Here is a 25,968-nt window from a genome sequence, read left to right on the forward strand (position 1 = left end):
CCCTACACCCCAGTCAACCTCAGGGTCTCTCTGAGTGATCCCCCAACATTTCAAGGTGCAGTAGAAGAAGCCCCAAGAGTAGAGCCTGGACCCCTGCTTTGCCACTCACTAGCAGCATGGCTTATAATTCTGGAGGTTTCCCCATCAGTAAAACAAGAGGGAAGAACTGAAGACATTTAAGGGTTGTGCAGCTCAAAGTCTTTCATCTTATCAATCCACAAGAATTTATGAATCATCTGCTACTGGCCCAGCTCGGTGGCAGGCCGAGGGACACAAAGAAAAAGCAAATGTAGTCTGTGCCCTCCAGGTGTTTACATTTTACAGCGGTAGACAACATGCACATATTTAAGTATATACAAAGTAATTTGGCCAGGGGGGAAGGCAAGGTCTGTGGGAGAAGCTGAGAGGCTAGGGAAAGGAGGTGGGGCTCGAGCTGACTCTCCGGAGGCCAGCGAGGAGGGCTTCCATCCTGCGATGGGGAATTTCTGCTTCAGACTGGAGGAATTAAACTTGGGCTGGTGGATGGGGAGACCGAAGGGGGCAGAATGTTCCCCTGAATAAAAGGATAGTCCATAGTCCATATACAAAGAAGTAAATGGACTGGGGGCACACTGAGGGCCCCCTAAGAGAAAGGCAGGGTCACCAGAAAGGAACACCACTGCCCAAGGGGTGATGCTGGAAGATTTCACTGATCTGTAATGGGGAGAGGCCAAAGGATGGAAGGAGAGGTTGGATAGACAAACAGTGTGGAGGGGTGAGAGAAGGAAAGAGAGACAGGAAAGAGGGGAAAAGGAAAGAGGGGAAAGGAAAGAATGGAAGCGAAGTGGGAGAGGGAGCAAGATAGGTGGAGTGGATAGATGGAGCAAGATAGAGTGTGGAGGGAAAAGAGAGGAGAGGGGAGGGGGGGGAGAGAAGAGTTAGGGCCTGGACAGGACAGGGAGAAGAAAAGAAGGGAAAAGGACAGAGGAGACAAGGAGCCCTGGAAGAGAGAAATAATGGGAAAGAAGTAAAGTGAGAGGGAGAGGGAAGAGGCAGAGAGAAGAGAACCCAAAGAACTAAGAGAAGAGAAAGAGAGAGAGAGAGAGAGAGAGAGAGAGAGAGAGAGAGAGAGAGAGAGAGAGAGAGAGAGAGAGAGAGAGAGAGAGAGAGAGAGAGAGAGAGAGAGAACGAGAGAGAGCGAGCCAGGCTGGGTCATGTGATCCACTTGCCTGCTCCTTTAAAGCGTCCACAGCCCGTGGCAGAGCGAGCTAGCGAGGGAGCGAGCGAGCGAGCACAATCACGGCTCTCGGCACCCGGGAGCCCGACCCGGAGCCGGCTCGTGCGCTGAATCAGTGTCGCGGTCCGCCCTCCCTCCCTCCCCATCCCGTGGCCGCTTTAGTCCCCTGAAGTTTTGCAGCCGCCGAAGAGCCGGGGGGCGGCCGGAGCGCCCAGAGGAGGGGGCGCAGAGAAGCCGAGCCAGCCAAGCGAAGGAACGGGCAGGCGCCGGTTGGGGGGAGAGGCGGCAACATGGCTGGGGCAATTATCGAGAACATGAGCACCAAGAAGCTGTGCATCGTCGGGGGGATTCTGCTCGTTTTCCAAGTCATCGCCTTCCTGGTGGGGGGCTTGATCGGTGAGTAGAAAGGCGCAAACTTTTCTGGCCTCCCTCCCCCCGCGTCCCTTCTCCCCCGCGCTCCGTGGCTCCCGGGGGCCGCCCCGTGGCTGTGGCCCGTGGCCCGTGGCCGGGCTCGGGCCCCGTGGCGGCGGCCGCCTCCTCCCTTCGGCGCGCCTTTGGCTCCCTGTTACAGTATCAGTGGCTCGCTTCTATGATCTAATTAGGCTGCCCATTGTGGCTAAGAAAGCCCGGCTCCGTGGGGCTCCGAGGGGCACACCGCAGCCCGGCGCCGGAGAGAAAGGCAGGGGAAGAAAAGTTTTGGCCTAGTTTCAGTATCTACTTGAAAGAAAGAGCCGGGAAGGGGGGGCGCCCGGAATCCCAAGCATGGCGACGGGGCTCGGCCGGGGAAGCGCTCGCCTCAAACTTGTCTGCTTTCTCGGCGGGCCCTTCCCGGCCCTCGCCCTGCGGGGACCCCCTTCCCGCGCCCCCCACCTCCCTCAGGGAGCCGTAACCCGCTGGGCGAAGCAGCCCTGAGCCGGCCCGAGAGGGGAGGAGGGGGCTGATCGCGACCAGGGGGCCGGACGGGCCCCGGGGAGGTCACAGCTGGGGGCCGAGGGGCAGGGCGGAGGGGGGCGGAGACGGCCGAAAGAGGGTGCACTTGCTCACCCCCACCCCCGAATTCCAGTAAGCCTTTCCTGCCTCCCAGCCGCAAAAGTAAGCCTGGCTCCCCTCTCCCCGAGCCCGGACTGGGGCTCTGGACTGGCCTGGGGCCGCTGACAGCGCCCCCCCCGCCGCCCCAGTCCCTCGCCTTGGCCCGGTGCCTCGCGGGGGCCAGCCGGGACAGCTGCGCGGCGAGATCGTCTCCCCTCCGGCCCCAGCGCTGGGTCTCCTGGAAGCGAAAGCAGGCTAGCTGTCCGGGCTTCCTTCCGGGTGCAGAATGGGCTGGGCTGGGCCTGGTCGCCCCCTCCCTGGCCGGGGGCGCCCCCCCTCGCGCGCCCTCAGCAGCCGGCGGGCATCTCGGGGCCCGAGTCCTCCCCCAAATTGGCAGCGGTCGGGGGCCGGGTGGGGCGCTGCTTCCCGCTTGTTTGCTGAAAGTTTGGGCAGCTGCGGGGCTCCGGGCGCCTCCTCCGAAGGGAAGCGCGGGGGAGGGGAGAGGAGGGGGAGCAGGATTGTAAACTCCCAGATTCCTGGGCTCCTCGCTCTAAAGCTGAGAGGCACCTCCAAGGCTCTCCACTACAACTCCTGACCTTTGGCAGACATACTAACTGAGGCACTGGGCGGCGGGGAGAGGATCTGTCTGCCCCCAAAGCACAGGCAGCAGCTTAAGAGGCAGGACTGGGATTCGAACCCAGAGCCTCCGACTCTAGAGGCAGTGCTCTCTTGTATCCTGCTGCCTCCCGGATTCAGGTCTACAAGCCTCTCTGTGCCCTGGGAACTGGGTTTGGGTGCAGGCTAATTAGGAGTCTCTCTGGTCCTGCAAACTGCATCTACAACCGAGCAAATTGTTTGAACAAAGGAGGGGAGGAAGGGGTGGGGTGGGGGGAGGACAGGACGGAACGTCGCGCTGTCCAAAGCTTGGCCCGTGCCTCTGGACACAGCCCGTGCTCTCCACCCCAAGGCAGGCTGCAGCCGCAGACAAGGCTTCCTTCCCGGACTTGCATTCTCCCAGGCAGCAGAACCTCGGCTGGCAGCTTCTCTCTCCCTCCTTGCCTCCCTCTTGGAGGCCACTAGCCGAGATTATGCTCCGGTTACAATTACAGCCCTCTTGTCTCCCTTGATGAGCAGTTGCACTGAGATGCCACCCGATCTTTGTGTGATTTCAGTGGCAGACCGTAATTAAAATTGCTTACACCTTGTGCGCTTGGAATTAAATTGGCCTATTATCCCTGTCTGACCTTCATCCTCTTTGAGGTTTCCGCACAGGCAGGGGGACGGATTATACCGAGGTCCTGGGGGGGGGGGGTGTGCTCAAGCAGAAAGCTGAGCTCCTCGCCTCAAGGAGTCCATTATCAACTGTTGCAGGTTTGTGGGGTGGGGGTGGGGATGAGAAGGGTGAGCTTGCCCCCCTGCCACATAGCAGGATGAAGGAAGGGCAGAACAAGGGAGCAGGCAGAGAGAGAGAGCTGTGCAAAGCAAGAGAGGGAGAAGGGTGTTAGCCTTGGCAACGGGAGAGCCCTGGGCTCCAGAGGGCCTTGAGCAAGCCTTTTCACCTTTCCCAGGCGGTTTTTTCATCTGGAACATTTCCTGTAGTCTGCTCTACTTGGAGGACCTGGTGTGCGCCCGCCCCATGAGGTCAGGCCTGGGCAGCACTTGGGAAAGCTGGCCTCCCTGCTGCTAAAAATGGATAACAGCGAAATGTTACCTTTATGCATAGAGAAGAGGGAGCCCTTTAGGCATCCGATCTCGATCTCGGATCTTTAAGGTGGGTGCAGCCCTTACCTCCATTTTCTAGAGGAGGAGGCTGAGACCTAGAGGAGGGGCCTCGCCTTGAGAGAACATCGGAGGCTTTGAACTCAAGCCCAAGTCCTGATGCCAAGGCCACTGCCACAGATGACCTCCCTGGTCAGCCAGTGCGATCAATGAGAGAAAGAACTCCCTTCTCCAGCGTCCACGACAGCCACACTGGGTGGGTGGGTGGGGGGGAGTTTTCAGGCACCAGAGGGCAGGCAGGCACCCCTTTCTGAGCTTCAAGGGACCCCAGAGCTTCTCTAGTCTAACCCTCTCCTTTTGTAGGGAAGGAAGCTGAGGCCCCAATTCACTACGAGGCTTCTGTGGTCTTCAAGGGCTTTCCCAGTACAGAGGCTGGGGTCTCCTCTCTATACAAAACAAAAACCTCCTTACCTTCTCTTAGAATCACTACAGGGGCTAGGAAATTCAGGAAATGACTTGCACTGCTAGGAAGTATCAGAGGTCAGATTTGAACCCAGAACCTCCCATCTCTAGGCCTAAATCTCTACCCACTAAGCCACCTAGTTGCCCTTGGGGGGCTTCCCCATTGTTTTTTACCTCAGTTCCCTTTGCCTTCTTTCTCCCCCTTCACTGACACTTTTGAAATACAATAGAGGCAGAATGAGAGCACATAGAAAGCTGGCATAGAGCAAGGGAAGACCTGGCTTCAAATGCTGCCTGGCTGTGGAACCCGGGCCAAGTCCCTATAAGTTCTCTCTCAGTGCCTGACGTAACCCCAAAGAAGAAAACCTGCGTTAGGAAATGGAGTTTTCCCAACGAGGAGTTTCCTAAGCAAATGAAGTCCCAATAAACCCTTCTCACCATCCATTCTGAAAAGAAGGCCAATGTGGTAGAGGCCAAGGACCTTGGTTCAAGTCCTCCCTGTGATACCTATTGGCATGTCCTATTTCTCCCCTCAGCCCACCGCCTCTGATGGAGGAAGGTCCTCATGCAGCTCATCCGCCATCCTCATCCTCATTCTTCCCCAAGCTAAGGCCCCTCCCCTCTTGAAACTGAGGAAGCAATTTTGTATTTCCTTTCCTGGATCTGTCATCCTCCCTTCCTCCTTTAGGCTGTGTGTGAGCTTGCTGAGGGCAGACACTGGTTCATTCTTTTGCCTTTGTACCCCATTATAAGTGGGAAAAGTGGTAGGCCCTGGTTGGACCTGTTACTCGTGTGACCTTGGGCAAGTCCTGAGTGCCTCCTCGGTATAAAATAAGGAGTCTGGGCTACATGGCCTCCCTGGTCCCTTGCAGCTGAGGCAAGCTCTGATTAGAATTGCCCAAATTCACAGAGATTCTCAGGGCGCGTTCCAACCCAAGCCCTTTGACTTCACAGCCAATATTGTTTCCACTGCCGGCCTCTCCTGGGGATCCAGAGGCTGTTGGGGAAACTGAGCCCCAGCTTCTTTGGGCTTGGGTCCCACTAAATGTCCAGTGAAGACCCTCCGGTGGTCCCTGCCCAGCCGGCCAATCAGAAGTCCCAGAGGAGCCAGCCTCGAATAATCTGCCAACCTTGAATAATAGCCAACCACCTCAGAAGGCTGCTGCTATACCCCAGGAGCTTCCCAGCTCCCTGGCAACCTCGGGAGATTGTGGATGGTCCCTTCCACCTTGGGAGGGAGCCGAGAGCATCATCGTGAAGTGGCCTCCTCCCATCTTGAACCTCTTTACAATTGTGCCTGTGCTTCTGGGGTCTGAGCATTTGCAGGCATTACAGAGGGCTGTGGGGGGGGGGGGGGGGGGAGAAGAGAAACAAAACTGCAGTTGCCAGGCTCGTCCCTCCCTCCCGTGGGCATCGGCTCCCCCCACTACCATCTCGAATTCTCTTTGAAGTCTGTGGGATTCCTGTACGTGATAGGGGAGAGAGACACACAGGCACAACAGGGGGGCTGTAATTAGACAGGCTTGGGGGTGGTGTGGGGATTATAATTACCCGAGCGAGCCTAGGAATGCTGCAGGGCACACACATACTAATCAAATCGCTCAGAACATGGGAATCCGGACCTGCCTTATGCCCCAGCCCTTTGGCCTCTGCTGGAAGTGGGAATCTGAAGGACCTTCTAGCAGTTGGAAGCCTTCCTGCCTCTCTCTGGGTGACCCTGGGCAAGTCTCTTCCCTTCTGAGACTCTGTTTCCTTTTCTGTAAAATGAGCCCGGTCATAACATTAGCATGTGTAATAGAAATCAACATCCTCTGATTTCATTATCCAATGAAATAATGTCAAGCTCTAGCCCGAGGGCAGCTCATCTCTCTGGACCTCTGGGCCCCCACCCGCAGAACGAGGGGATCCGAGGTCCTTTCCTGGTCCCTTCCGGGAGTCTTGCACGAACGGTCACTTGTGCAATTTGATGCTCGCTCGGCGATTTGTCTTAGACCTAAGCAAGTCTCGTGGGTGCCTCCTCGCTCTAACCCAGGGTTTTCTGAGTGACTTTCTTTCTCTGATCCATGTCCATCTTTTTCTAGAAAACAATTGAATAGTATCCCTTTGTCTTAGCGGTTAAGGATCTTCTTTCTTCCCACAATTCTGATGTCGACACATGAATTTCTTGGCTTTGGGGGCTCTTGGAGTTGAGCTCTCAATTCAGCTTGGTAAATAGTGATTCATTACCTACTATGTGCCAGGCCCCGAGCTAAGTGCTAGGGACACAAAAGACAGTCCCTGCCCCCATGCCAACAACTCGAGGCCTCCCCCTCCACAAGAAGAGTCCAGTACTGCCCCTGCCTTTCTAGCGCTGCTTAACTTGTTTTCCCCACTGGAATTTAGGGGCTTCGAGGGCAGCGTTTGTTTCCTTTGCCCTCACATTCCCGGGACTTGTTTGAATCTTCATGACCTCATTGGAGTTTTCTTGGCAGAGATCCTGGAGTGGCTTGTCTTTTCTTTTTTTTTAGCTCATTTAACAGATGGAGAAACTGAGGCAAACAGGGCTAGGTCCCACAACTAGTAAGTATCTGAGGCTGGATTTGAACTTAGATCTTCTTGACTCCAGGCCCACTGAACCACGGAGTTGCCACTGTTCCTACCCCAGTAGACATTGAATACTTGGCTTGTTGGGTACCTTTCCCTCTTGAGGACCAATGGGAGGACTGGCTAGATGGACCTCTCAGGTCTCTTCCAGCTCAAAATCTGACTGGCCCCGGGACCCTCTGCTTGAGACGGGATCCTATGCTTGGCCATGGCCATGGTGCAGAGACCTTCACTAACACTGAAAACACTTGGATAAGGTAGATGGACCCGCTGCTTCCCATTGCCGAGTGGTCATCGAGGTCCTGAGACGTCGGCATCCCACAGTTAGGAGTGGGAGAAAGTGAGGGTTGGCACGTCTGAGTCTCCGTCACGAACCTCGTGTCCCCGTGGTGGCTCCTGGGCAGAGATGATGTGGAGGAGACATGCCAGAGGCAGAGAAGATGCTGGGAGAGGAGACCTCGCTCGCTCTCCATTTCTGAGCCTCCGTGTCCTGAAAAGACTCTGAGGCTCTGGGCGGGACTTTGGCTGCTCCACAGAAGCCTCGACACACGGAGACGTCCCACACACAGTGTATGGCCCCGTCCAGTCGTGAACATGCATTTCTTAAGCCATTGGAGTTTCAATCTGCACTTAGACTTTGGAGACGCCCCGTGCGTGAGGAGTAGAGGAGGCCGAGGCTGGATAAGCAGGGAATCGGGACGCCTGCACCGTCAGGGAACCTGCTATTCTCTCGGCGTCACCAGGCTGCCACGGGGGCCCAGGACCCACACAGGCTTGAAGGACCCTCGGATGAGGGGAGCATTCGGGTGTCTCACCGGTTCAGCCACCTCGAGCAAGGGCTCGGAGGCTTCCTAGTCTGAATGCATTTCCTGCCTGCTCTGCTCTCTGGAGGATGATGGGGAAGATCAAATGAGAGCCTGTATGTGAAAATGCTTGGGAAAGTGCCATTAAAAGTCAGCTGTTTAATTAATGAAATTGGCAGCTGGGTAAGAGGAAGCGTGAAAAGGGGAGGACTCTGGGGCTGCCACGGACAAGTGTAACCTGAGCACAAAGTCCCACAGCCAACTACTGTTGGTAACAGACTTCTGGGCCTCAGATTCTTCCCTTATAAAAAAGAGAAATGGGACCACAGGTTTCTAGAAGTCACACAATTACTGACTTTTAGAATGAAAAGAGACCTGACGAACTATCTGGATCAACCACTTCATTTAAAAAAAATAGAGGCAGCTATGTGGCTCAGTGGATTGAGAGCCAGGCCTAAAGATGGAAAGTGCTGGGTTCAAATTAGACCTCTGAGAGTTCCTAGCTGTGTAACCCTGAGCAATTCCCTTAACCCCCATTGCCTAGCCCTTACCAAGAATCTATTGGTTCCAAGATGGAAATTAAGGGTTTAAAAAAGAATGTGTGGATGACTCCTGTTTTTATATCACCTTTTATGTATTCTCTCTCTCCCTTTCCCTCCCTCCTTTCCTCTTTCTCTCTTCCTTCCTTTCTAACTTTTCTCCCTTAAAACCCTTACCTTCTGCCTTAGAATTGATATCAGGTATCAGTTATTGGGAAGGGATAGACAGTGGGGTTAAGTGACTTTCCCAAGGTCACACAGCAAGGAGATGAGGCTGGCTAATCTCCTGATTTCCCATCTCCAGGCCTGGCTCTGGATTCACTGAGCCACCTATGTGTCCCCTTACCTTTACTTTCTAACTATATTCCATTTCTTTCTCTTCTTCATTCCAATAGTCCCCAGGAATAGAGATTTTATTTATTTATCTTTTTAATCTCTCTCTACATATATAGATATACATATATATTTTAATCTCTCTCTATGCATATATAGATATACACATATAATATTTATTTGTCTTTCAATATTTTATTTTTTTCTATTACATATAAAAAACAATTTCAAACATTCGTTTTCTAGGGGCACTTAGGTGGCTCAGTGGTTTGAGAATCTAGAGGCCTAAAGAGGGGGAGGTCCTAGGTTCAAATCTGGCCTCAGATCACTATATAGTATTGATTCCAAGTTGGAAGGTAAGGGTTTAAAAACCAACAACAAAAATTAGTTTTCTAAAATTTTGAATTTCAAATTCTTTCCTTCTTTCTTTCTTCTTTCCCCTCCCTGAGATGGTAAATAATGATATAAAGTATACAAGTGATATCATGTAAAATAATTTCTGTATTGGCCATATTGTGGAAGAAGACACATTGAAAAAATAAAGTGGAAAATGATATACTTTGATCCGCATTCAGACCTCATCAACTCTTTCTCTAGAGGACGGATGGTATTTTTCATCTTAAGTCCTTTGAAATTGTCTTGGATCATTGTATTGCTGAGAAGAGCCAAGCCCTTCATTGTCAGTCATGGTACAATATTTCTCTTACCGTATACAGTGTTCTCCTGGTTCTGCTCCCTTCACTTTGCATCAGTTCATAGAAGTCTTCCCATGTTTTTTTCTGAAATCAACCTGCTCATCATTCTTGGGGAACAAGAGTATTCCATTATAATCATGTGCCGTAATTTGGTCAACCGTTGGCCAGCTGATAGACATCCCCTCAATTTCCAATTCTTTGCTACTATGAATATTTTTGAACAATATCTTTTCTCCCCTCCTTTTAAAAAAAATCTCTTTGGGATACAGACCTAGCAGTGGTATTCTCCCACCTATCTAGAGGGAAGGGAGTTTCACAGGATCATTGATTTAGATGCTAAAGGGCAGTTCAGAAGTCGATCAGTCCAATTCCATATCCCAGGGCAGTTAAGTGCCATCCTTACCCCAAATCTCTGAGAATAAGGTGGCAGAGCCATGAGGTCCTTGGAGGTATTGGGGTCATGCTCTTCCTGGCACTACATGAGGCCCTTTCGGAACACTTTGCCTGGGCCAAGCTGATTTGTTAGAATTCTATTTTATAGATGGAGCTTCTGAGGTTCAGAGAAGTTTGAGAACAACAGACAACTATTAAGCACCTACTGTGTGCAGTGGGAAGGAGAAGAGTCCGAAGATTTGTTATCTATTATATATCTACTATATATCAGGAACTGGACTAAATCCTTTACAGAAGCATCTCCTTTGGTTATATAGAGTACCAACGGATACCCACACAAAGATGGAAGACCCTTGGACTGCCTCAAGCCCAGTGGATGGAGGGAGAACAAGGATTTCAGCTGGGCAGATAGGAGTTTAAATCTCGTTTCAGATACTTACTCAGGAACAAGTTATTCATTAAACAGAGCCTCAGTCTTCTGATCTATAAACTTAAGCTAGATGATGGCATTTTTAGGGTGGTTGTAGAGATCAAATGAGAGCAAGAGACAAGGGAAGTTTGTGGCAAGAAATTAATTCCTTGAAGAGAGCTGTCAGGACTTGAAACCAGGTCTCCAGACTCCCAGTCTGTCCAGTACTCTCAGCACTGCGCACACTTAGTGCCTTTTGGCATAAGTTCTGAGTCTCCGGTGTGGCTGGAGAACAGAGTCCTATATGTCCCAATGGGTATTTAAAGGACCCTAAATTTAGGATCTGCATCCCCATCCCAACCAGAATTTTTTTGGGGGGTGGGGTTGGGGTCAGAAATGGAATTATCGTTCAACTTAGTATATCAGACTCTTCCAAATAGTTCTGGATTCTAATTTCACCATGATTTGTACACTTTTGCACAAACTTTCCCCAAGATTTTGATATTCATAAACACCTCCAGGGAAGGAGCCCCACCATTCTGCAAATGTGTCCCTGGCTTGCACAGATGGAGCTCCTGGACCTGGGGCTCTTCATTGCCATTTTGCTTTTAAAGACCACTGCATCCCCTGCTTTGGGTAGGTAGGTGGCATATTGTATAGAACACCAAGCCTGGAGTCAGAGCCAAGTTCAAATCTGGCCACAGATACTGACTAGCTGTGTGACCCTGGGCAAGTCACTCAACCCTGTTTGCCTCAGTTTCTTCATCTGTAAAATGAGCTGGAGAAGGAAATGGCCAAATCTTGTCCATCGTGGACCCCCTCAAGCTTCCTCCCTTAGTAACCTCTTGAGGATCCTCTCCAAGCCCCAGAAAGATGAAGTAATTTGCCCAGATGACCGCTGGACCATGAACTCAGAACCGCTGAGTCCCGATTCAGTGTGTTCTCCATCACGTTCTGTCAGTTCTCCACAGCCACCTTCTTGTCCTATATCTATCTGCCTATCAGTGTATGGGAGACCCTCAGCCAAGCCCCTTAAGATTCTCTTTTATCCTGTGTGGGGGCGAATTTCAAATACACGGAATTCAAAGAGGAGAAATAACGCTGCTGCTGTCCCTCATTGAGGGGTGTCTTCCCCCAGCATGCCTTCTCTGGCAGGTGTTTCTGTGGCTTCTGCCCAGTTTGGGAATCCAGGGGGATCCCAGAAGCCCATAAATTGTTTTCTTTTGAAGCTGGGGCAGCCCCCCCCCCAAAGGAGAGAGCATTGCGTGGCTACCTCAGACTTTGCCATTTTCCCTTTTGTGGTATTTAAACAATAATTGATTGGCCCTGTGATTTCATTGGTCTGAGGAACTCAGGATGAGAGCTTGCTCTGTAACTTGTAGTCTTATTAGGTTTCCTGGGGCGTCCAAGGGGAAGCATCTGGCACAGGGTCATCCAGCTGGCATGGGTCTGAGGCTGGACTTGAACTCAGGCCAACTCTACCCTTCCTTGTCTCCTTTCTGAGAAATGCCTAAGGTGGCCTTCAGAATGGCTTTAAAAACTCCACTGTTTTGGTTTGGTTTTTTTCCCACAAGGCTCTGAGGAAGAAAAAATTGAGCTTGGATTTTTCTGATGAAAAAAATGGAAGGATGATAACATGAGTCGTTGAGGACAGGAAACGGGCCTTGCATCGGACCCGAGCTCTGCCTTGGCCTCTGGGCTTCAGGGAGGATGGGCCCCCCTTCCATGTGGGGCCAGATTTCCATTTTTCAAAGACATTTTCTTCATATTTCTTTTGTTCCCATTAAAGTCTCCGAGAAAGGAATGGAGGCCACATTTGACTTGGAAGTTTTCAGAAGTTGGACTGAGACTGAGTTTGAGGACCGAGAGAGCCCTCGTCCCCCTTCTCGGTGAGGCTGAGCCCAGGTTTTTAGGGAACGGTTTCTGGAGGTCTCCCGGGTGAGGGTCCCTATAATAATAACCCCAGCAATAGTCATGGCAATAGCTGACTCTTAGATCCCCCTTTAACGTCCATGAAGTGCTTTGCGTGTGTCATCCATCTCCTTCGATCCTCAGGACCGAGCTCTGAGTTCAGGGTCTTCATTTGGCCAGTTTTACAGCCAAGTTTTGGGGTCCATAATTATATCCGACATGTGGGTCTTGGGGAAGGAGCAGTTTCCCTGCCCATGCTCTTCCTTGAGCCACCGAGCTTGGGAGGACCTGAGGAGCAATCAAAAGCCAGGCCTGCCTTCCCATGTGCAGGGGCAGCTCTCTAGCCACAGCGCCATGTTGCCTCTCCTGGATGCAGACAGCTGGCCTTTGGTTTCCTCCTTTTGGTTTCCTAGTCTTTGACAGGAGAAAAGGCTCTCTGAGATCAGCTCATCCAACAGCCTCTTTTTACCGAGGAAGAAACTGAGGCCTGAGTGATTTAGGGCTCTATTTCACATAAGCTCCTTATTTGAGGCCCAGTTCATCAAGAATCAGTCCACATTAGGGCAGTGGGGTGGCTCAGTGGATAGAGAGCCAGGCCTAGAGATGGGAGGTCCTGAGTTCCAATCTGACCCCAGCTGGGTGACCCTGGGCAAGTCACCCCCATTGCCTAGCCCTGACGGCTCTTCTGCCTTAGAGCCAATGTACAGTATTAACTCTACGCAGAAGGGAAGAGTTTAAGAAAAGAAAAAGGGAAAAAGAGAATCTGTCCACAATAATTAAGTGCCTGTCCTGGGCGAACGGCTGGGAATACAAAGGAGCTTCTAGACTCATGGGGGAGGTGACATGCCAGCAGATATATATGAAGAAAGCTCTAGAGAAGAAAAATGGGAAATAATGAACAGAGGGAAAGTGCTGGCATTAAGAGGGGTCTGGAAGGCTTCCTGTAGGAGGGGGGTTTAGTTGAGACACTTTAATTTAGTCGGAAACGTTTCTGTGTTTGTGTGTATCTATATTGATATTTCGGTGTCTACACCTATATAGACAAAGGCAGGATCAGACAGCAAATGTTCTGCCTTGAAACTCATGCTTAGTATAGATTCTAAGACAAGGTCAGGGTTTAAAGAGAGCTCGCATTGTATACAGCATCGTAGGGTGTCGGGTTTGATCCTCAGGACTGTGATTCTCTCCATTTGACAAAAGGGGAAACTGCTTGGCACAGTGCTGGGCACCAGCAGGTGATGAATACATGTTCGATTGATTGATGGAGGCAGACAGAAGTTAAGTGACCCATCCAGGGTCCCACAGAGAGTAAGACGGGATTCGAACTTGAGGCTCTCTGCAGCGGCTGAGTTTTCCCGTCATTCTCATCCTCTTTGCCTCATTTCTCACTGAATCACGCCAGTCTGTTTAGCTCTTCCTCAGGCGGGCGCGCACTTGACTTCAGTCCTTTGTCCTTCATGCCTTGAGTGGCATTGAGGTGGGAGGTCAGAGCGCCATCTTTGCGCGGCAGGCAGACGTCTGGGTTCCAGGCGTCGTTGGCTCAGCTGCCCTGGGATGGAGCCCCGGCTCAGGATTTCTGATCGCCAGCCTGAGTGTCTGCCCTCCCCGTGCCTCGTCTGCAGAAGGCGCTTTATGGGAGCTCATTGATGGAGGCAGAGCTGGAAGCTCCCCAGGAGGAGGGCCCCAAGCTCAAAGGGGAAACCAGCCCAGAGAGGGCATGCTGGGCTTGGCCACGGTCACCCAGGGGGCCCAGGGAGGTCTTGGCAGCTCTGACTCCAAATCCGATGGCCTCCTGGGATGGGTCACGGGACAGACGGCAGACTGGAAGGGTGTCCGTCTGGTCTGCCTCCATCACTGGGCAGCCGAGGGACTAAAGCCCAGACAGAGTCTCGGCTCGGCCCAATTGTGGAACACCAGGCTTGGATTCAGATCCCATCTCAGATGCTCAGTAGCTTTGTGACTCCCCTGCCTCGGTTTCCTTTTCTTTAAAATGAGGGAGGTTGGACTCATGGCTTCCAAGATTCCTTCCCTGCTCAAAATCGATGCTCTTAGGAGGGAAGGGATTTACTGAGTGCGGGTTAGTGTGCAGCTCCAGGCTAAGCTCTTGACAAACATCTCACTGATTTCTCCGCGGGCTCTGGGACGGGGCCAAAGCTGAAGGAGCTAATTCCTGTGTGCTCCACTTTTGCACCCCCCTCACACCCACCCGCACACGCGGAGCTGTTCCGCGCTCCTCCCCGCCCCCAGCAGCCCTCACATACGCGTCTCTGGCGTCTGGGAGAGTTCATTTTGCACTCTGCCGGAGAATGCCCGTAGGCTTCCCCCTCTGTGGAAGGATTCCTGCAGCCCCCAGGCTTGGCAGAGGCCCCGAGAGCTGATGGAAAAAACCCAAGACACGAAAAGGTTGTGTCTGGGTCGTTCCAGGCCCCTCGATTCTTGGGCGAATGGCGGGGGACGGAGCCAGGGAGCCAAGTTCCCAGCAGACTTCCCTGCCCGAGTGGCCCGGGGAGGAGCGAGGGGCTGAAGTCCCAGGCTGACCGCAGGCCCGCTGGAGCCATCCTTTTCCTGACTTCTCTTTTATGGAAGGGCTCCTCAGAAGGGACCACTAACTAGGTCATGGGAAGGGGGAGCCCGGGGCCTTGTTCAACTGCGAGGCCCACCCCTTTCTTCTTTACGCTCTTGCCCCAATACACCTTCGAGGGAGCCCGATGGAGGCTTGGCGATTCCAGATCCTTCCCCTCCATGCTGGCCCTTCCAGGTGGAGGGCTTTCTTTCCTTTCGGGGTGCCAGAGCATCTCCTGGTGAAAAGCTCTCTCCCAGCACGGACAGCAGCGTCTGAGCCGCCATTTATGGTCTTTGAGAGGTCAAGAGCCCTGCTTTAGGTCACAGAGGACACACTTGAACCCAGGACCCTAGAGTACCATAGTGCTAAGTCCGGAAAGTACCCAAGGGGCTTCCCAACGCCCTGCCCTCCATGGTTCCTGTAAAGCTGTGGGGAATTTTGGAGAGCAGCCAAAGTCTGCCTGCCTGCTTTGTTCCCTGGGCAGGTCCCGATTAGTGCAGATAAGGACAGTCACCAGCATTTGATTCTCATGGAAAATCCGCTAATTGTTCCAACCCACACTGGGGTGTGAATTCACACTTCAGAGGAGTCATTCTTTGGCCAATCTGGACCTACCAAGCTGTACTTGCCCCGTGGGGTCAGTCTCTCGTGGATGACACTGAAAAGGAGCCACTGGTTGGCTGTAAGACTGAACTCAGTTTCCTCATCTGGACAATGAGGGCGGGTGGCTGAAATGGCAGCGAAGGTCCCTTCTGGGAAATGTGCTGCTCTCACTTGAATTTCCTGAAAACCTTGTAAGGAAACCAAGGCCCCGAGGAGCTTGTTAAAGGTTTGCAACTGCTTTCCTCCCCCCAGAATGAATGCTGTGAGGTGGAATGACTCCTGTTGCCTCTGAGGGCCGAGGGACCTTGTCCAAGGTGTCCTGGCTCCAAAGTCGGGGGGCAGGGGAAGCTTGGGAGTCAAGAGGCTTTCCTATAGACTGTCGCCTCCTGAAATACCACCTTAGTTTTCCTCATGTATAGAATTGAAGAAACTGAGGCACAGAGGGACTAGATGACCCAACTTGGTATCACATGTCAACTCATCCAGTCCCCTGCAAATTCCATTTTGGGGAGGAGCCTAGGGCAGCCTTCCTGCCAGTTCCTATGGGCTCTTCAAACTCTCTGCACCTCATTTCTGTTCCTCAGCTGCCCTCTCCTTAGAACTTCCCTCTGCATTTGGGGTATTTTCACTCTGGAACATCCCCTCCGGCCCCCATCTCACCTTGGGGAAGCGCCTGGGACTTCTGCTTTGAGGAAGCCCACCCCCCCTTCTCTCCTTCCTTTCCCAGCTCTGTGGCTGAGTCTTTGGACCTTGACAGCAATCTCTGCCCCATCCCCCCCTCCCACTCGCCCCCCTCCCTCTCCTAACTTCTTTTTGTGAGCTTTCCCCATCTTTCCCCATTAGAATGTGGGCATGGATGCTCCTCCTTTCTGCTCTTATTTATATTCCTCGGGCTTAGTGTATGGCATGTCTGTCACACAGGAGGTGTTTAATAGATGTTTATTGAGCTGCCTTATTTGACAAGGGGGGAAACTGAGCCTCCACATTCATATGACCTGGTGAGGGTCATGGAGCCAACCTTACCAGCCACAAACTCACTTTGGGTCCTTCAGGGATATTCCCTTCTTTCAGAGGCTACAACAAAAAGCCTGAAAAGAAAAAAAGAAAAGGCAGACCCTCCACGGAAGGTGGCCTACAATGGGAAAGGCCACGAATTCTGGAGGCACAGAATCACCCTGCCCTTAGGTTTGCTAGCTGGGTGACCTCAGGGAAAGCATCTCCCTGGGCCTCAGTTTCCTTTTCCATAAAATGGGGCAGGGCAAAGATGGACTAGATTATCTCTGAGGCCCCTTCGGAGACCCTCTATGAGACTCTGAGGAAATGGGAATGTTACTAACCCCTTTTATTAATGAAATAGTGGAAGCTCCTAGTTCTCAGCAGTGCAGGATTGCTCATAGGGTGGTTTTGGGTGAAAAGCCCAGACAGGTCTCGGGATCCTGATCACACAGGGTTTGGCCACCAGACAGGACTGTCATGGAGCTGGCAGGGACCTTGGAGGCCATCAAGCTTGACTGTCTCATTGTAGAGATGAGCAAAGGGCAGCAACTGCTGAGGGGAGGGACAAGTCCAGGGTCACCTGGGGAGAGAGGGCAGATCAAGGATAAAGGAAGCCATGGAAGGCTGCCTCCATCTTGCCTCATAACTGGTAGAAAACACAAAGAAAGTAGTCATCGGTGTCATCATATTCATTATGACATTCCTGAAATTCTTACAACTATATTAATGCTTCCATATCTTAAGCTAATAACTCTACCTTCCCGCAACCCTCTTGTGTACTTAATTCTTCTGGATATTGTGAAGGGTTACACCTAGCTGATCTCTGATGGAGGGACATAGTCATACACGTTCAGCTGATTCTGTGTGGCTCCCGAAATGCACCATGGAGTATGAAACAGGATTCCTGCCTGGCTCTGAGGGTGTGGTGCCCTTCCTCAAGCTCAGGGGAATAGTGAGATCGAAAATGGATTCCTTCCTTCCTTCCTTCCTTCCTTCCTTCCTTCCTTCCTTCCTTCCTTCCTTCCTTCCTTCCTTCCTTCCTTCCTTCCTTCCTTCCTTCCTTCCTTCCTTCCTTCCTTCCTTCCTTCCTTCCTTCCTTCCTTCCTTCCTCCCTTCCTCCCTTCCTCCCTTCCTCCCTTCCTCCCTTCCTCCCTTCCTCCCTTCCTTCCTTCCTTCCTCCCTTCCTCCCTTCCTCCCTTCCTCCCTTCCTCCCTTCCTCCCTTCCTCCCTCCCTCCCTTCCTCCCTTCCTTCCTCCCTTCCTCCCTCCCTCCCTCCCTTCCTCCCTCCCTCCCTCCCTCCCTCCCTTCCTTCCTTCCTTCCTTCCTTCCTTCCTTCCTTCCTTCCTTCCTTCCTTCCTTCCTTCCTTCCTTCCTTCCTTCCTTCCTTCCTTCCTTCCTTCCTTCCTTCCTTCCTTCCTTCCTTCCTTCCTTCCTCTTTTTCCCTTCCCTCCCTCCTTCCTTCTTCTCTCCCCTCCCTCTGTCTTTCTCTCCCCCTCTCTTTTTTCCTGCCTACCTTCTCTACTTCTCCCTCTTCCCTGCCCTTTCTCTGCCTTTTCCTTTCTCTACTACTCTTTCTCTTGTCTTTCTGCCTCCCCGCCCCTCAAAAATGCCTTGCCATGATTTCAGCCAAAAGTATCTGGTGTATTTCAAGGAGAGGGACCAGCACTCTACTCATGTCCCTGCTCCCAGATTGCTATAGCAGAGAATTCAGAGACATTTCCCCTGAGAAAGGAGGCAGAGTTGGGGGCTGCTTGTGGTCATTTTTGTTGCCGTCCTTGTTGGTAGAATACTGCCTTTGGCAGCTCTCCCTCCCTTCTTTCTTTCTCCAAGGTTGACTGACCTCTATGAGCTCAGGAATGCCTCAGAAGAAGAAAGTTCACGTCCTCACATTCCAGCCTTGCTAGACTCCACTCGGCTAGTTGTGGCATGTGGGAGATAGGTCCTGGGTTTGCATGCCTGGGCGGAGGAAGGGGTGTGGGGGCCCTTGAATGGGCGATGGCTTGCTCTCTTGGGAAGGAACTTGGAACCTTCCTGACACATTTAAAACCACCCAGGGCTACCTCCAAAGAAAAGGATAGCCTCTTGGGCTGGTGGTTGGGGGAATTTAGGCAGCCCAGCAGTGCTATGACAGTGGCAAGTGTGTAGGACCCAGGATTGGAAGATCTGGGTCCAAATCTCACCTCAAACAATTCTTAGCTGCGTGACTGTGAGCAAGTCACATATCCTCCATCAATCTGTGTTCTCATCTGATAAAGGAAAGAACTGGATGCATTAGTGTTGAAGGGCTCTTGCCAGTGTGAATCTCTGTAGTTGGTGTGGCATATGGAGAGCCATCTTGAGAAAGAGCTCCACCCATTAGCTCCAGTCCTATTGGTCTTTGGGGGAGGTGGTGGGAGAAGATGGTCTATTGTTATAGGGCTGGCACTCCCCAGGGCCAAAGGGGAGGATCAGGTGGAGAGGCAAGACTGTCATGGTGGAAAACTGGCCCAAGTGAGGACTTACCCCCCTAGGGCTTCACAAACAAGGCCTGCAGGAGGACTGATGGGGGCATTCTCTCCTGCCACCATCTTGGGGCAAAGTTTTGGGCACTCTGTCCTTGTTACACTCCTACTGGTTGTCAGGTGAGATCGCATTGCTCATTTACAGGCTCCATGCTAGGAAAATGGTTCTTGAAAAAAATAATGGCATTTTGTAATGGAAAGAACTCTGGTTTTGGCTGGTCAAGGCCTCATCTCTTGGAAATCCAAGGCCTCAAAGTACCTCATTTATAAACTGAAGCAATTCCTGTTCCACATTGTCATTGTTATAATTTAATTAACAGAATCATCACCATTTAGCTCTGGAGGGGAACTTGGGCATCATCTAGACATCTATTCCTCCCTCCCTTCCTTCCTTCCTTCCTTCCTTCCTTCCTTCCTTCCTTCCTTCCTTCCTTCCTTCCTTCCTTCCTTCCTTCCTTCCTTCCTTCCTTCCTTCCTTCCTTCCTTCCTTCCTTCCTTCCTTCCTTCCTTCCTTCCCTTATTCCCTTCCTTCCTGCCAAGGGAGCGGCTCCCATTATTTTTTCAGGTTTATAGGGCACTCTTACATGGCATCTCCAAATGACCCCCAAGAGCCATTTGTGCTGAGGCAGAAGACAAGGGTCATGTGATGGTTCTTGCTGACTCTCCTTCTCCTTCTCAGGCCCTCTCTAACTTTCCACCTTCCCTCTGAGCTTCAGGATTTCCTGTCTGTGTCTTGTTTGTGTGGATCTGCCTGTATAATATCTCTTCCATTAGCGTACGAGTTCCTTGAGAGTATACTTTTTGCCTTTCCTTGTACCCTGGTACTCAGCACAGTGCCTGGCACATAGTAGGTGCTTAATCCATGTTTATTGACTGAGTATACGTCACCCCCCCCCTTTTTAGGTCCTGAATTAGATAGAATATCAGCTTCCTGAGGACAAGGACTGTTTCATTTTGTCTTTCTATCCCTGATGAGGAGGAAACCGAGGCCAAGAATGACACCCCATCTCCCAGCTCTGACAAAGCCTCTATTCCTGCAAACTTGTCCACTTCCTGTTTGATGTAGAGGCCATTTCCCATTTCTACACATTGGTGACTGCTGTGTCCTTTCCTGGAAGAGGGCCTCCTCCCTGAGTGCCCTCCTCACCTCTGTAGTACTCAGGGGCTCCCTCCTAGATAAGATCAACTGAAGAAAGTGATGGAAAATGATATTTTTAAAAATCCACCCTCCTTCCATATCACTTTCTATAGGTCCTATCTTGTATCCATATGATTTGTCTTGCTAGGATAGAAGCTCCCCTCAGGGCACTGGAAGGACCTCAGAAGCCATCCAGTTCAACCCCTGAATTTTATAGATGAGGAAACTGAAGACCGAGGAAGTTGAGTGACTTGTCCAAGCTCACACAGGTTGTAAGGCATCCTTGGTGGGATTTGAATTCATGTCCTTTGCCTCCAGAATGTGGGGTTTTTCTCTTGGGTTACATTGCCCCCCTAAAACTATTTTGTTTGTCTTTGTATCCCAAGCCTTGTGTCTGACTCTAATCAATCCTTAGTAAGTACTTGTCAATTAGAATGAACACTGGAAGAAATGGGATTTAAGGACACCCCCCCCCCATATCCAGCCTGTGTGGCCATATGTTTACACACGCTAAAGCTAACAGGATGAACATTTTTATTTCAAAGGAAGATGATAATATCTGCTGTCCTTAGTTGTGTTTAAAGTGCTTTTGCACAGATGGGAGAAATTGTAGTAAAATGAGAAAAGTGAAATTGAAAAAATGCTCGGGTCCTTTGTGGCAATCATTCCCTTTTGCTGTGAGCTGGAACGTGGCATTTAGCCTCAGCTGCACACATCAGCTCCCCCTCCTCTCCTCTTCCCCCTGCCACCCCCTTTTCTGGCACGAGGACCACTTTTGCTTTTGCTGACCTCATTGGACTATTGCATTAATTCATCAAATCCTCCTTAGGTTGGGCTTGGAGCTCTCTGAAAACTGGCACTTGGGAAATCTCTGTGGTGGGATTTCAGGGATGAAGATAACATTCCAGGCCTGCACTGAATTTACTGACCCGGAGAGATTGGATTTTTAAGCAATGACTTGGGCTGGATTTTTTTTCTTCTCTTAACAAACTCAAGATGGATGTGATTTGGGTCTTTAGCTGGTCTGGATAATCAAAATGCTCTGTCCCGCTTGGATGTTGCCTCTCTTTTTTGGGAGATTAGACAGAGGTTGAGGGATATGAGTCGTGGGTGGGCAGGCAGAACCTCCTTGTCTCTTGTGTCTCCCCTGGATAGCTCTCCTCCTCTAAGGAGATCCTCCCTGTGTTGGTGTGGATCGGAACCCAACTTTGCCTTCCCATCCAATGGAATTCTTTCTTCTTTGTGGCATCCTACCACAACCTTTCCAGAGGAGTGTTGGTAGCAATGCCCAAAAGTCAGCCTTTAAACGCCCCATGGGCAGCACCAAGGCGATTCAACCTCCAGCTTGAACTACTTGGCCACCCCTCACATTTTCTGATTAGCTTTGGCCCTCCATGATGTTGGTTCATGCTTGTAGATGCTCAGTGGTAATGGATCTTGGACCCATCATCTCTGATCATTCTGCATCATAGATCTAGAAGCAAGTATAGGCAGGAGCCAACTGGGCCCAGCTGATTGAACTTTTCAGTGTAAATATTAAGATGTTTGTTGATAATCCACAAAGGCCAGAGATTGAGACTTGATTTATTGTTCTGTTGATTGCCCAGACTTCTTTCTGTTTTCTCCCTTGGCACTCTCCTTTTATTCCTACCCTCTGAACTCTCACTCTACAACCAACTCCCAAATCCCTCGTGTTCCTTAGCTGTGCCTTTTAACCTTTTAGAAGCCTCAGTTTCCTCATCTGTTAATGGGGGTTGGAGTGCCTTTGGGGCCTGCTTTCTAACCCAGGGATCAAATGAGAGAATGTCTGCCAAGCACTCTGGAAGCTTGGTGCTGCCCTGTCGATGTCAGCTGTAGTTAGTATTATGATGACTTGTGGGAGAGCATCACCAGAAACGAATGCCTGCAGCCTCTCTTGGCATACTCCAAACCCAGGTATCCAAAAGCCAGTGGAACTCAGGATAGTTGATGTGCCCCACAGCTTCTTGTTCTAGCTTCTTGCTCTTGGCACCCACAGAGACTCCATTCCTGTTTTGATCCCTGAGGCTCCTTTCCCTCTGCCCTGCCTCTATCTGGTCTGGCCAGCCTGTCTTCTTTTGTCTCTTCCATTAGAATGGAAGCCCCTTGAGGGCAAGGGCTGTCTCTGTGTCCCGGGCTTCGGAAATGCTTGACTCTTGGTGTGGAGTCTTCTTTTGGCTCTCCCAATTGTGGGAGCTCTCCTGGGATTCTGACCCCTGGGGCTGCTTCTGGTTTTCCTTTGGTTTTCAGTGAGAATCAAACAGAAGAGGTGCTTCAGTCCCTCCTCAGCTGACTCCACTACCCTGAAGCCCTCTCCCAGAGCTCAAACCTATGAGGAACTGAGTCTGGATGGGATTGTGGGTCAGAGCTTTCCAGTAGAGAGTGGAGCTCATCAAGTCTCACCCCTCATTTTGCAAATGAGGAAACAGGCCCAGTGCAGGGATGGGCCCTGATCAAGGGTGCCAGTTATCCTTTTCTGCCCTCCAGCTCTTTGGCTGAAAACAGCTGGACTCAACCAACTCAGACCCCTCTTCAGTGTGACCATTGACACCTCAGAAATGGGCAAATGCAAATCACAGAGTAATTTTGTCAAGATTTAGGAAAGCGATGGAGAAAATGTTAATAATTCAGACCAGACTTAAACTATGTTGCTAGTTCTTTCTTTCTTTCTTTCTTTCTTTCTTTCTTTCTTTCTTTCTTTCTTTCTTTCTTTCTTTCTTTCTTTCTTTCTTTCTTTCTTTCTTTCTTTCTTTCTTTCTTTCTTTCTTTCTTTCCTTCCTTCCTTCCTTCCTTCCTTCCTTCCTTCCTTCCTTCCTTCCTTCCTTCCTTCCTTCCTTCCTTCCTTCCTTCCTTCCTTCCTTCCTTCCTTCCTTCCTTCCTTCCTTCCTTCCTTCCTTCCTTCCTTCCTTCCTTCCTTCCTTCCTTCCTTCCTTCCTTCCTTCCTTCCTTCCTTCCTTCCTTCCTCCCTCCCTCCCTCCCTCCCTCCCTCCCTCCCTCCCTCCCTCCCTCCCTCCCTCCCTCCCTCCCTCCCTCCCTCCCTCCCTCCCTCCCTCCCTCCCTCCCTCCCTCCCTCCCTCCCTCCCTCCCTCCCTCTCTCCCTCCCTCCCTCTCTCCCTCTCTCCCTCTCTCCCTCCCTCCCTCCCTCCCTCCCTCCCTCCCTCCACTGCATCCTGGCCTGACAAATCTCCTAGGTATTTTACAAAGACCACTGAATTTGGAAACCGGAAATGTGGAGTGTAGTGCCAGCTCTGCTCCAGTCTCATGGGATGACCTTCCTCTCCGTCTCTACTCCTCAACTTTCTCATCCATAAAATGAGACACTGCCTGAAATGGCCTTCTCTCACTTCCTTCCACAATGACATTCTAGCTCTGTCTTAGTGCCTTTTGACTGGCTGCCTCTGAGTCCCGGGATGCCCCCTTGCCTACCTCTCTCTTATAGAGATCTCTCTCTTCCTTTATGGTGAGGTTCCACCAAACCACCTTGTATTTAAAGTCTTTGTATGTGTTGGTGTTCATCCACTTTGAGTCACTGTACTTGTTGTCTCTCCTAGACAGGCATAAGCTCTCTGAAGTAGGAATTGGTTTCCTTCTTGGCTTTTTCTCTCCATCCATCTATGGGCTCTTGAAAAATACTTGCTGATTGGTTGACTGAAGGCAGATGGGAATTCTTGGACCAGTTAGTGACCTCCCATCCTGGATCATGTGCTCATTCCTAAAATGCACCCAACTTTGGTTCTTCTTGCTCTCCCTCCCTCCCTCCCTCCCTCCCTCCCTCCCTCCCTCCCTCCCTTCTTCCCAAGGCTTCTCTGCCAGAGCTCTCTTGGACATCAGACTATTCACTTTCAACATCCTTTAATTGCTGTGGGACTTTTAATTTGTTCAGGATAATGGGGCAAATGTCTGAGAGCTGGGAACGAAGCCCTCTGAGGTGGTTAATTTAATCAGCTGGCCAACGTGTCCCTAAGGGAACGAGAGCCAAGACCTTTCCCCAAAGGGGCTGGGGTCATTACTGACCACCTAGTCTGAGATGAGTGACCAGCCCTGCCTTCTAACGAGTTCATCAGCCGGCAGTGCTGTCAAGCACCTTGGAGAGCAGCGGAGAAGACTCATTTAATTGTGCCGCCCAGTGTGTCCCAAAGGCTGTCGCCTCCACTGATGCTTTATGGGGGTGGGATGGGGCCCTACTATGTGCCCACAGAATCACAAGAACTCGCCGAGCTCCTAAACAGAGTGGAAGAGAGATGGCGACTTCATTTATTTCCCCAACCACTGCAGCTTTCCTGGGCAGCCTTTTGAAAGAAAGCAGGACCTCTGTCCCGATGATAAATTAGCTTGTTTATTCCTCTCCTGCTTATTTCGATCCTGCTGTTGGTTAGTGTAATGAAGTAGAAATCCATTGTGCCTGCTCGTTGGGTGGTGAGGGCCTGGCACCAAAGGGGGAATTGAATAGAAAGGCGGAATGCTGTTGGTGCTTGGGAGAAGTTAACACCACATGAGGTCACTGGGCTTCAAGCTTTAATCAATGGCAGCACAATGCGCCCCAGGCTCTCAAAAGGGTTTGTTTATAGTGGGAGAGGAAGGGTCAGTAGTTAATTTGAAATGCTGGAGGTGTGTCTTCCTTCCCTTGAGAAGGTAGGAGCCTGGGTCCTGGAGGATTGTCACTGTGCTCCAGGGAGGGGAGGGGGGAGAGACCCGGAGCACCGGGAGGGCCGGCTGAGATGAGGCTGAGACAAGGAATGTGACTCTTCTCTTTGGTCTCCCTCCCTTAGCTTCCTTTGAAAGATTTTAAGTGTGCCACTGAAAACGTTGTATCTTCGTTTTCTTTCCCACTAAGGTTATTGTGTATCTGTTTTTCAGGCTCTGTGTGTGGGCGTGTCTATACTCTTCCCACACACACCTCAGGGCCGATTCACCTCAAATCTCTGAACTTGGCTTTTGAAAAATAGTTTGATTAAACTAACTTCAACATGAGGGGTTTCCTATGTTATCCTATGTAGGGTATTTTATTCAGCCAGGACAGTGAACCTTTAAGGCTGGAATACCCTTAAAAACATGATTCTGAGTAGGCGTCTATAGGCTTTCCCAGGATGCCCCAGGGGTGCGCAACTCAGGAAAGGTGTCTGATGAACCCCAGAATGGGGAGCTAGGTGGTACATTGAAGCTGGGAAGACTCATCATCCTGTGTGCTCCTGGGTGAGTCATTTCACCCTCTTGACCTCAGTTTCCTCATCTGTAAAATGAGCTGGAGAAGGAGATGGCACAGCACTCCAATATCTTAGCTGTGTGCCCCTGGACAAGTCACTTCACCCTGTTTGCTTCAACTTCCTTATCTGGAAAATGGGTTGGAGAAGGAGATGACAAACCACTCCATTATCTTTGCCAAGAAAACCCCAAATGGGGCCATGGCTGAAAACAATTTAACAACAATAAAACTGTAGGGGCACAGTGCCTGGTGAGAGTCAGCTCAAAAGAACTCTTTGTTCATAGGAACCCAGGTTTAGCATTGAAAGGGACAGACCTCAGGGGACATGCAGTCCGATCCACAAAGGGGTTAAGGGACTTGCCCAGGGTCACACAGATAGGAAGCACCAGAAATGAGATTTGAACTCGGGCCCTCTGATATGAGATCTAGGGTTCTCTCTGCTACACCATGGTCTTTCCCAACTCATTGATATGATGACAGATTGCTTGTGTCCCTCCGTCCTTCTCTACTGAGGAGCCAAACCTTCTAGCCAGATAGAGAAGAAGAGAACAGTCTAGTTCAGCAGAACTCACCAGAATCTGGACATTGTAGTCAATCCCCTCACCCTGAGGCCCCTACCTTCACCAGCAAGGGCCAAGGAAGCACTTTTCCTAATCACCTCTTTGGGAGCAGCTGATTTGTATTAGTCTAGAATGTTCACTTTCCCAGGGGTAGAGTCTGGAATGCAAATGATCAAATGTCTGAGCTGTACCAAGAAACTTTGAATGACTGTTACTCAAAGGTGCCCTGCTAAATGTTTAACAACTGGCTCTCTGAGGGCCAGAAATGCTTAGTGGACACACTTTAAAGTGTTT

General features: G+C 50.9%; 1 protein-coding gene across 1 annotated transcript in view; it reads left to right on the forward strand.

Annotated features, from left to right (window-relative positions):
* The first annotated feature begins 564 nt into the window (after window positions 1-564).
* Window positions 565-25,968, forward strand: part of WLS (Wnt ligand secretion mediator) — a 130,488-nt gene continuing 105,084 nt past the window's right edge. Inside the window, exon 1 of the mRNA XM_001364526.4 lies at window positions 565-1,612. Within this exon, the coding sequence (XP_001364563.1) occupies window positions 1,507-1,612 (106 nt within the window). The 5' untranslated portion in view covers window positions 565-1,506. The remainder of the gene's footprint in view (window positions 1,613-25,968) is intronic.

The sequence above is a fragment of the Monodelphis domestica genome, chromosome 2 (genome assembly GCF_027887165.1).
Source record: "Monodelphis domestica isolate mMonDom1 chromosome 2, mMonDom1.pri, whole genome shotgun sequence".
NCBI classification, from domain to species: Eukaryota; Metazoa; Chordata; class Mammalia; order Didelphimorphia; family Didelphidae; genus Monodelphis; species Monodelphis domestica.